Genomic DNA, 12,008 nt, shown 5'->3' with positions numbered 1-12,008 from the left:
GATACCAGGATTGTCTAGTCTTTTTTATTTTTTATTTTAAGACAAGGCCAAACTAAATTACCCAGGCCTTCTCTTATTTACTGAGGCTAACTTTGAACTTGCTATCCTCCTGCCTCAGCCTCCTGAGCTGCTGGGATTACAGACGTGTACCACCATACCTAGCTCAAAATGACAATCTTGAAATAAAAAAGGAAATGCTTGCAAAGACAAAGAGATGGGAGAAGAAATAACTGTGAAACAAAGATGTCAATTCACTTTGAATCGAGGGAAGGAAATGGATGACTAGTAATGGATCTAGTAAAAACAGAAATCTAATCTAGGTGCCTATGGGGTTGGGATACCAATAAGAAGAAAGCTAATTCTCAAATGAGAAGCTTTCAGTCTTGGGATGGGTGGGCCCAGGGCATGGCTCCATCTCATTGGGTTGCAGTAAAGATTAAATTTGTTGAAGCATGTAGGTCAAATACTAAATGATGAACACTATTATTACCTGAGGAAAGACTCCAACTTGAAAGCTAGAGATGAAAATAAACAAGAGACACTAATCTAGGAAGCAGAAAACACCAGAAACTAGGCACAGTTGCACACAGCGTAATCCCAGCAACTCTGGGGAATGAAGCAGAGAATCCCAAGTTCAAGGCCAGCCTGGAAAATAGCAAGACAAGGAAAGAAGTAAGGAAGGAAGGTCCAGAAAAATTACAATTAGTATCTACATAAACATGAAATAAGAAAATATCCTGAATCCATAATGCAAAAGCAAGAGGTCACAAAAAAAATAGGAAACGAGGAAAAACTATTGGAAATTAAGGTTTTTGTACTAGAGGGGCTGATGGTGTAGGTCAGTGGTAGAACACTTGCCTGGCATATGTGAGACCCTGGGTTGGATCCCCTACATGGGGAAAAAAAATGTATGCAGAAATGAAAAAATTCAATAGAAGAGTTGGGGAATACAATTGAAGAAAATTTCTTATGAAGTAGAACAAACAAAAGCAAGAATTAGAACACAAGAGAGTAAAGATTTTAAAAATCAGGGAACTGATCACAGAGAATGTTTCTCAGAATTGAAGACTATTATTTCCTGACTGAAAAAGGCCACCAAGTGCCCAGCACAATGAACAAAACAGATTTACAGTACACATTATTGCAAAAGTTCAGAACACAAGGATAAAGAGGAAAAGAGAATCCCAAATGCTCCAGAAAACAACAAACAACGTTTTCGCAGGAAGTAACAGAAGTCAGAATCAATCAGATTCTGCAAGAGTCCAGCCTATGAGAAGCTAGATGATGCCTCTAACATTCTTTTTCTTTTCTTTTTTTACAAGTAAGGATTCAAAAGGACTTCCCATGAAACCCTTCTGGGGAATTATTGGAGAACATACTCCTCCAAAAAGACAGCATAACCAGAGAATGGAAACATATAAGATCCAGGAGCAGAGGATTTGGCCCAGGAGAGATGAGAAGAGAAATCCCCAGGATGTGGTTAGGGGAAATCCTAGGATAAAAGCTGTGTGGAAAGGCCAAGAAGACAATTTGGAGCAAGAGGAGAATGGGTCTAAGAAGGAGCATCACCAGGATAAAGAAAAAGACACTGGAAGATTGCCTGGTTCCTATGACTAGATGAGAAGATGTTTTAGAGTAGTGATGGAGAGTTTGCAGGAGAATTAGCTGGAGGCATAAGTAATGAAGCAAATAAAAGATAGGCAATTTTTTACTCCAGGGGGGAAAAGGTAGTCAATAAAGAGAATATAATCTGATATAGTATAACCTCGACTGTACACATATTTCACAATTATATTAATAAAAATTCTGACCAGTAATTCCACCAACCAGTTCTGCAGCCTGGACAAGAGTGCACTGAAGGTGGTGGGAGAGGGAATGAGAGAATCCAGAAGGGACCTGGATAGGTGGTACTAAGCCTCAGCGAGTACTCACTCCCAGCACCAACCTTCAACTTGCAGATGAAGAATCCTAAACCAGGATCTCCAGTCCTGTGCCTCTCTGGAATCCGATAATTGCTTCCTGGAAAATTCTTTTTTGCCTATTGCCACTCAAAGTGTAATCTCCTTCCCATTCTCCACCCCTTCACCCCCAGTTTATCCTCTTCTTCACCCTTTCCCAAGCCACCTTATCACGCTGTCTCCACTTTTATCTGCACCACTTTTTCCAGTCTTCCAATTTAGCGTTTCCTCTCCTTTCTTCCCTGTATCTGTTTTAGCTGGCTTTCTAAGCCTTCCAAAGGCTTTGCCTTTTGTCTAGTTATGATCTAGTCCAGAGCTTATATGAACTTTATCAACTGTACAATGTAACACAAATGTTAACTACCAATATTATGTCAGGATTTCTGAAATGGACTCTGGCTTGGTTACTTTTATTAATAACATTCCAATTCATATTTGTATAGAATTTTTTAAATAATATATATGGTACTGTCTTCTGATTGCTAAAGTATAAATGTTCACTGAAAAAAATTTGGAAAAGACAGAAAGCATAAAGAAGATCAAAATAACCCCTACTCTTTTTTTTTATTAAGTTGTGAAATATATTTAATATAGATTGTAGCCAAAAATAACCCCTACTCTTTAATGTAAATTGGATTAGCAATTTTGATGTGTTTTCACCTATTCTCTTTTGTATGTGTCTTTTTTTTTTTTTTTTTTGTACTAGGGATTGAACCCAGGGATACTTTACCACTAAGCTACATTCCTAGTCTTATTTATTTTTTTAATTTTGAGACAAGGTCTTGCTAAGTTGCTGAGGCTGGCCTGGAACTTGCTATCTTCTTATCTCAGCTTCCTGAGTTGCTGGGATTACAGACCTGCACCACCATGCCCAGCTCCATGTGTGTATAATTTTTTTTAGACTGTAAACAAATAGTACAATTAGACAGTATATGCTTCTTTGTAGCTTTTTTATTTAATATACTAAAAACATCTCATGACAATAACTTTTTATGTCATTTTAATGACTGCATAGAATTCATGTTATCAACCCTTAATATAAAGATGTAGGTTCTTTCCAGTTTTTTTCCCTCTTAGAATTGTCTGATTGTTTACCTAGGTTAACTTCTTAGAAGTGAAATTGCTTAGTCAAAGGTTGTACTCATTTTTTTTTTATTGAGGTATAAGATAATTACCATTTTACCCACTTTTAGTGTACAGTACAATAGTACTAACATTTGTGCAATGCATCTCCAGAAGCTTTTCATCTTGCAAAACAAACTCTATCCACTGATCAATAACTTTCCTTTCCCCCTCCCCTCAGCCCCTGGCAACCATCATACTGTTTGATGTTTCTTAGTGTCTGACTACTTTAGCTACCTATGTAAATGGAATTAAGCCATAACTATCTTTTTTGTGCAGTGTGTTTATTAAGGCTTTTGATATCTAGTGCTAAAGTGGCCTCCAAAGATGATGTAACAACTTACACAGATTGGGAATAAATGAGTGTCTACCTGGGCAATGCATTCACTGCTTACCATCTGTCATTTGTTTCATCATTCTTTGACAGAGGAACAAAGGGAGTGGGCCTGAGCATCTTTTCTTTTGGATAGGCATTGTCCTGTAAATTCTGGCTAAAATACTGGCTTAGTGTCCTAGTTTATATATATATGTGTATATATATACATATATATATATATATATATATATATGTATATATATATGTATATATATGTATATATATAAATATATATGTATATATAAATATATTTTTATATATGTATATATATAATTATTATATATATTATATATAATAATATATTATATTATTTCCATATATATATGGAAAATAATAGTTTACTGCTATACATGTATATATTATAAATATTTATTATAAGGAATAGATGAGTTAATAAAGTTCTAAGAACAATGCCTGGAATATAGGAAGCCCAAAAAAGAGGAAGCTATCATCATCATCATCATCATCATCATCACCACCACCATCACATCATTTAACTTCTTTGGTGAATTCTTGTTAGTCTAACAAATGGAAAATGATTCCCAGATAATTATTTAACTTACAAGTCTTCTATTATCTGTAGACTATGTTTCTCTATGTTTACACTGGCTATTTGTATTTCTGTTAAGATTTCTTCTTTCAGGACTGGGGTTGGGGCTCAGCGGTAGAGTGCTCACCTAGCATGTGCGAGGCGCTGGGTTCCATCCTCAGCACCACATAAAAATAAAAAATAAAATAAAGGTATTGTGTCCAACTACAACTAAAAAATTAAAAAAAAAAAGATTTCCTCTTTCAAAGCACTGTGGCAAACAGGATCTCACTTGATCCTCCTAAATAAACCGTGAATTAGAAATGAAGCAATCACAATCCTAATTTTTTGAATTTAAAAAATGAAGCTTCAAAATACAGTGTTGAGCAATTCCAATCCCAGGATTCAGATCTCACCCTTCAAAGCCTAGCAACTGTCTCAGAAAATATTCCCTGGAAAAGCTTTTTTAAATTTTTTTTTAAACTTTTATATTAACACAGCAGTAAAGAATGGGTTTCATTCTGGTATGTTGGTACATTCATATACTATTATAACATTATTTGTTCAATTTCACTCCCCATTGACTCTACCTTCCTCCCTCCTGGATCTCCTTCTGTACCCTATTGGTCTCCTTTCTACTTTCCTTAACATTCCCGCCCCCCCCCCATATAATTTTTTTTCTTTTCTTTTCTTCCCCCTAGCTTCCATACATGAGAGAAAACATACAATACTTGTCCTTCTGTCTAGCTCATTTCGCTTAACATGATGCTCTTTAGTTCCATCCATTTTCCACTTTTGTTCTTCTTTGCGGCCCTATAAAACTCCAGCATTTATAAACACAGCTTATCTGGGAAAGCTTTTGTTAGTTGTAACCCCGCCCCTGCCCCGGCCCACCCCGTCTAGGCCCCGCCCAGGCCCACCCGACCCCGTCCCCGGCTCCCTCAGGGCCGCCCAGACGAGCTTTCTGCACATGCGCGGCTGTTCCCGTGGGCGGGGGAGTCCCCACTCGCGGCCCCGCCCTCCTGGCGGGGCCGGCCCAGTCCGCTGGCGGCGGGCTGGACTCCCCGAGTCTGGCGGAAGGGGAGAGGCAAGGGTATCCTCCACGTGGCCCGGGTCTGCGACGGTGTCGAGGCCCAAAGTCCGAGGCCCGGTAGGGAAGGCACCGAATCCCGAGCCGCCATTTTGCCGCGGGAAGGAAGGGGGCCGTCGCTGCACTGGGGCGGGCCGGGGGGCGGGCCGGGGCGGGCTGTGGGACAGGCTGGCCGGCCCGGGAGCGCCGGCAGCGGGTGTCCTGCGGGCAGAGTGGGCCGGCGACTGCGGGGCCGGGCAGTGGGGGATGTCCTGGCCCCGAGGCTGGGTAAGGGGCTCCGACCTTTCCGCTGCAGGAATTGGGCCAGCCTGCCCCCTCGGCCTCGGTGTCCTAACTGTAACCGCGCCGCGCTGGGCACAGCAGCTGCGTCGTTCGGACCGCTGTCACTGGGCCTTCTCAGCTGATGCTCACGCGGTAGTTCTTGGAGGGAAGCCTGGGAAGGGACGATTGTCCCATTTTGCAGACAGAAAACTAAGGCTCAGAGTGAAAAGGAGAATTGCCTAGGGACGTCCAGCGAGGTCGAGGGGTCTTTCTCTCTTATCAGGCCACTCTAAATGCCTCACCTGTCAAAGGAATGGGCTGAGTTACTATTAGGCGAGTTACAGCCTCCCCTTCCCCTTCCTGTCTGCCCCTCCCCTCCCCTTCCTTCCCCTTCCTTCCCTTCCCCCCCCCCTTCTCTTTTCTTCTCTCTGTTTCTTTCTTTCATCTGCCCCTTTCTATACAATCCAGGTCAGAGCAAAGAACTTTTCAGAAGCCAAGCCATGGATCCACCTGCACGTAAGGAAAAATCCAAAGTTAAAGAACCTGTCAGCAGAGTGGAGAAGGCTAAGCAGAAATCAGCCCAGCAGGAGCTGAAGCAAAGACAAAGAGCAGAGGTGAGAGTAAGGAGAGGGCTCTGTATGCCTGTAGTCTGCTGAATAAGATGCTAGAATAACAAACAATAGAAAGAAGAATTATGAAGAGGATCACTGCTTGCCTCTAGGCACGGAAGGGGTTCTTCCAGATTTAGAGAGGTCCAGAATGGTGAGGTGACAGACCAAAAGTTAGTGTCAGAATCTCAAACCACACCAAGTCTTCAGATGACTTCTGGCACCTGGCTTTTGTGATAGGATAAAGAAGCCATGCATAAGGGAAGGTCAGAATGTGGCCAGCAGGGGAGAGCAGGCAAGCAAACTGGGGTTAGATACCCCAGCACACATGTTCTGGATTTGGTACAAAAACTAGCTCTACTCATAGCAGGTAAAGCCCCAAGCTTTAAACCTACCCATGTATTCCTTTGTTCTCTCAACACTTAAAATCAATTTAAGAATAAAAAACTTCAAACTGAGCTGAATGCCACAGAGCATGCCTGTAATCCCAGCAATTCAAAAGACTGAGGCAGAAGGATCACAAATTTGAGGCCAGCCTGGACAACTTAGTTGAGATCCCGTTTGAAAATAAAAAATAAAATGGGCCAGAGATGTAGCTCAGTGGTAGAATGCCCCTGGGTTCAATCCTCAGTATCTGCCTCCTCCCAAAAATCTTTAAACTGTTTATAGTGCTAAAGTTAAACCACATCCAGACATGAATATTTTAATATTTAATATCAGGAAAAACTTGGTGGTCTTTTCCCCTCTTTTCATTTTGTTCTTTTTGAGAAATTCAAGAGTACAGAAGATTAGACTATTATAGCAAATACTTGTCCTCATCACCACAGATTGGTAATGGTTAGCATTTTGTCATATTAGCCTGGAGTCTTTTAAAAATAAGATTAAAAAAAATCATGTGTAAACCATACACAGTAGTGCACGCCTGTAATCCCAGCGGCTCAAGAGGCTGAAGCAGGAGGATCACAAGTTCAAAACCAGCCTCAGCAAAAGCATGGTTCTAAACAACTCAGTTGAGATCCTGTCTCTAAATAAAATTTAAAATAGGGATGGAGATGTGGCTCAGTGGTTGAGTGCCCCTGAGTTCAATCCCTGGTACCAAAAAAAAAAAAAAATGTAAATTGAATACCTCTTTGTTTATTTCATGTCCTTTATCCTTTTCCCTTCCCAAAGGTAAGCAATATTTTTATACATTTACATTCAAATATATTAACAGATATCCTTGAGCAATGTACAATATTCTTGTTTTAACTTTTTACATTAATAAAATTCTGTGCATTTTTGCATTTTGTTTGCATTATTTTAGAGCTCTTCATTTTAACATAAGAATCTAGTTAATTTCTCTCTATAGCAGTCTTATTTTATAAATCTACCTTATTTTGTATACTTACCCATTTCTCCAGTGACGGACATTTTAGTTATAGGTTTTTTGTTTTTTGCTTTTACAAACAAAAAAGGTTTGCTGTTGTAATAACCTTTGAGATGTTTCTTTTGGCATCTGTGCTAGGATTTCTATAGGATATTTAACTGGAAGAGTTACTGAATTACATTCTCAGTTTTACTACACATTGCCAAATTGCTTTCAAAGCGATTGTACAAACTTGTACCCCCACTAGCAGTATGAGACTTCTCACTTCTTAATATTGCCAAACTTTTAATTTTGTTAATCTGATCCATTTGATAAACAAATACAGAAACTGAGCATGGTAGTACATACCTGTAATCCCAGCTACTTGGGAGAGACTGAGGCAGGAAAATAACAAGTTCAAGGCCAGCCTGTGAAATTTAGCAAGACCCTGTCTCAAAGTAAAATAAAAAGGTCAGGGATGTAGCTCAGTGGTAGAATGCTTGCCTAGCATGCTCAGGATTAAGTCCCCAGTACTGCAAACAAACAGCAGCCATACTGCTGTTTTGGGCACTATTCTAGGAACTTGAGACCCATGACTGGACAAAGCAGAGTCCCTGCCTTCATGGAGCTTGCATTCCAGTAAATGTAATAAATATAACAGCATGTCTGAAGTTAATCTGTAAATGAAAATCTACCTCTCGATTAAAGCAGACCATCTGAAAGGTATGCTCTTGGGTTCTAACAAGTGGTTCTGCCCTTTCCTTTACTGGATGGTTTTATTGCATCATGCTTTGGCAAACAGTTTGAGAGTTGCTATAAGAAACAACCCTATGAAATCATCCTTTGTGCACACTATAAAGATAGATACTGAGAACATTGTTCATGTCCTTATTGATACTCTTCCTGTGAGGTTGCAGAAGTTGAAATTATTTGTCTGATTTCAAATCACAGCGACCCTGAAAGAGAAATTTAATTTCTCTGAACCTCAGTTCACACAGTTCTTCAGAAATGTGTTTGTTTTTTTTGTTTTTTGTTTTGGTACTGGGGATTGAACTCAGGGGCACTCAACCACTGAGCCACATACCCAGCCCTATTTAGTTAGAGACACGGTCTCACTGAGTTGATCAGCACCTCTCTATTACTGATGCCGGCTTTAAACTTGCAATCCTCCTATCTCAGCCTACTGAGCTGCTGGGATTATAGGCATGTGCCACTGCACCCTGCTGAACCTCACTTCTTCAGTGCCTGCTTGGTAAAATGAGGATGCAACTGTCTACCTCACAAGACTATTATAAGGAATAGAAATGTCATATGTAAAGCACTTAATACAGTGCCTGGCACAGAGAAAGCATTCCATAAGCAGCAGCAATTATGATCAGGAATCATGGTGCTTCCAAGCAGTCTGCTTTTTTCCTCATGTGGACTGCAAAATGAACATCCTGTTTGTGTTCTTTTGCTAAGATGTATTCTGAGTTTGCAGTCTAGTGGCAGGTGGCACTTGTTGAGCTCTTAGGATGTGCCAGGACTGGGCCGAGCCTGCACATGCATGAACATTTGTAATCCCCCCACCAACACAGGTATTATTGTTATTCCCATTTTATCCTTTGTAAATTCTTCCTGGAATAAGGTATGGATATATAAAACATATGACCCTGTGAGGTAAGATCCTTTAAAGCAAAGTGACAAAGTGATGTGACCAGGGGCAGGCCTATAGTTTGAACAGGCCTTCTTACCCTTGTCTGTTTTTTGCTTTGCCCTACAGCTTCCTTGCTATTTTCTTTATCTGTATTGCCTGGAATGTAATCATGTAAAATAGCAATGTGACAAGACCCCCTCACAGGAAGCAGCATTTTCCATTCAGCTCTGCAAAGATGCCACATTCCAGAAAGTTCAATGTGAAGAAGATGTGAGGGATGAATGGGAATGAGGCACATTTGGCAGCTGAAGCAGTATTTGACACTATTAGTGACCCTTTCCTTCTTGACCAAAAGCCTTTCATTCCTTGGCTTGGACACCCTGACGCATTTTGACTCTCTTCTTCCCCTGCCTATTTTGTTTTCCCCTTTCTCCTGCCACTGCCTTCCTAAAGTGGAGGGCTCCAAAAAGCTATTTAATATCCCTCTCAGGCCCCAGCCCAGTAATATGCAGATTACAAATGCTTGTTAGTTACCAAGTGAATGGGACAGAGATTTTTAGAAACACGCATACACATATTCATATAATGTGTATATATAGTTTAAAGAATAAAACACCCTTGTATCTACCTTTCAATTTAAGAACTAGTACATGACCAGAACTTGGAAACTATGAACACCTTTCTGGTCATGTACTTGACCCTTTACATAAGCAGTGTTCTTGCTTAATTTTTTGCTAATCTTTTCCCCTTGCTGTTCTCTATAAATTTACTATCTCTCTGTAGTCCTAATTATATAAACTAAATATATCATTTAGTTTTTCATGTTTCTGAACTTCTATATACATTGTGTATGTGTGTGTCTGTGTGTGCCTGTCTGTCTTTCTTGTGACTAGCTGTCTTCACTCAACTTTTTTGGGGGGGAGCCAGTAACTGGGGATTGAACCCAGGGGTGTTTAAACACTGAACCACATCCCCAGCCCTTTTTATTTTTTATTTTGAGACAGGGTCTCACTAAGTTGTTTAAGGGCTCACTAAGTTGCTGAGGCTGGCTTTGAACTCACACTCCTCCTGCCACTGTTTCCTGAGCCACTGGGATTACAGGCATGCACCACTGCATCTAGCACTCAACATTTTTTAACCATTCAAATTATTTTATTTTTGGCAAAATATACATAAAATACAATTTACCATTTTCACCATCAGCGTTACATTTTGGGGGAAATCGTTTGTAGTTGTCACTATTTTCATCACTGTGTGGAATTTATTTTTCCTTAAAGATGATAAGATCAAGCTTTCTAGTAAGCTTTGATCAGTTCAGTTTGCTTTCTCTAGAAATAGGAAGCTTTCAAATGTCTTGACACAAATTCATGGTGTCTTGTTTTCATCTCTGTCACGTCCATGGTCCTGTGCTCTTTTCAGTTCCTAATGATGCTTGCCATGCCCACTCCCTTTTCATATTGATCAGGCATTCCAGGTTTTCAGGGGTGTTTTAGTACTTTTCCAAGAGCCATCTTGTAGTTTTGGTGATCCTCTCCATTGTATGTTTGGTTGTTATTGTATTACTCTCTGCTCTTTTGTTGTATTTCTGTTTGTCCTGTCTCATTTCATTTTTTTTCTCCTTTCATGTCTTCTTTTCAATTAACCAAATTATATCTCCTAGACACACAGAAACCACATTATTCTGCACATTGGGAAGTTTTATGATTGGTTTCTGTTCTTTAATAGATAGGTAAATTACTGTGAGGAAGAAGGAATGAGGAAGAAGATGTAGACTCCCACCTTTCACTTTGGAATGTCTGTCGGCAGTTCTTTTCACTACCCTAGGCCATAGTCCCACAGTCTCCCTGGTGCCTCCTGGGTGACTGATGATCTCCCACCACCACTCCATCCCTCATGTGGCCTCCAGTTATCTTTCCCAAAGCACAGATAGAATTGGCTTGCTCCCCTGCACACTTATCGTTCCTGGCTCTCCGAAGTCTGCAGATAATGTCTAGATTCTTTGGGATGGCATTTGAGGATCCAACATACTTGTTTTGCTTTCTCCCACTCCCCAACCTCCACTCTGTATTCTTACTTGAATTCCAGAACTGATCCTGTTCTTTTCCTTCATATTTATTTATGCATAATACTCCTCCCATTATCTATCAAGTCCCATCTGTCTCTATCTCTTCAGAGCCCACCATTCCCTAAAGACCAAGTCACCTCCCTCACTGCTTCTTTCTTGACTCCCCAGATGGAATTAATACCTACCTTCCTGTTCCCAAACCCTTCTCCCTGCGTTACCATTACTGGTGCAGTTCCAGCATTTTCAGATGACTTAGCCTATTGTGTCTGAAGACTGTGCTGAGCAGCTGCTTCCGTTGCTAACATATCTGTTTCTCCATTCAGATCTATGCTCTCAACAGAGTCATGACGGAACTGGAGCAACAGCAGTTTGATGAGTTCTGTAAACAGATGCAGCCTCCTGGAGAGTGAGCCAGCCCTGTGTGCAACCGTTGGACCCTGGAGGCTTTGTCTGTGAGCTTATTACCAGTGTTAAGCTAAGGTTGCCCTTACAGACAAGACAAGAAGACACTTACGCATAAACCTGAACTTTCTTCCTATGTGTAACTTCCACTTCACTGGTTCCTCCAGTATGAATTGGCCCTGGCTTGCTGAAGAGACTTGTTTTCTTCTAAGATAATATTCTTTTTTAAGAACCTTTTTCTATTATTTGAGAAAAATCAGTGTTTCTTGTGAAACTGTGTATCTTCTCTAAAAATGCAAATAAAATACTAATAAAATGTTCATTTGCTCATTCTTTAGCTTGGGAATGCCTAACCGTTGAATAAGTAAAGAAAGTAGTAGGTAAGAAATGCGGGGGTGAGCCAACAGCCCTTCCTCCTCCAGGAGCTGGATGGATAGGAGGACCATGGCTGTTCCTGGTGCTACTCAGGGGCTAAAGCTCTGAAGACCCTACTGATCACAGACTTTGATCTCACAGGTAAAAATGTGTGACCTGGACTCCCACTTGAGCAGCTAGCCAGGGCCCCAGGCTGGAAGCTTGGGCCCCCTTACCTGTGACTGCAAAGTACTAGCTGTTG

At 40.7% G+C, this 12,008-nt stretch overlaps 1 protein-coding gene across 3 annotated transcripts; it reads left to right on the top strand.

Moving 5' to 3' along the window:
• The first annotated feature begins 4,993 nt into the window (after nucleotides 1-4,993).
• Nucleotides 4,994-11,712, top strand: Svbp (small vasohibin binding protein). 3 transcript variants are annotated; one of them, XM_027937319.3, is made up of 3 exons: nucleotides 4,994-5,135; nucleotides 5,805-5,950; nucleotides 11,314-11,712. In XM_027937319.3, exons 2-3 carry the CDS (start codon nucleotides 5,837-5,839, stop codon nucleotides 11,398-11,400), a joined length of 201 nt encoding a protein of 66 aa, XP_027793120.1. In that variant the 5' UTR covers nucleotides 4,994-5,135; nucleotides 5,805-5,836; the 3' UTR covers nucleotides 11,401-11,712. The 3 variants fall into 3 exon arrangements, with proteins under 3 accessions (XP_027793120.1, XP_027793119.1, XP_027793118.1); XM_027937318.2 differs by lacking the exon at nucleotides 4,994-5,135 and adding an exon at nucleotides 5,242-5,342; XM_027937317.2 differs by lacking the exon at nucleotides 4,994-5,135 and adding an exon at nucleotides 5,386-5,669.
• Nucleotides 11,713-12,008: the final 296 nt, after the last annotated feature.

This window comes from Marmota flaviventris, chromosome 10 (assembly GCF_047511675.1).
Source record: "Marmota flaviventris isolate mMarFla1 chromosome 10, mMarFla1.hap1, whole genome shotgun sequence".
NCBI lineage: Eukaryota > Metazoa > Chordata > Mammalia > Rodentia > Sciuridae > Marmota > Marmota flaviventris.
This window is presented reverse-complemented; position numbering and strand designations above follow the sequence as displayed.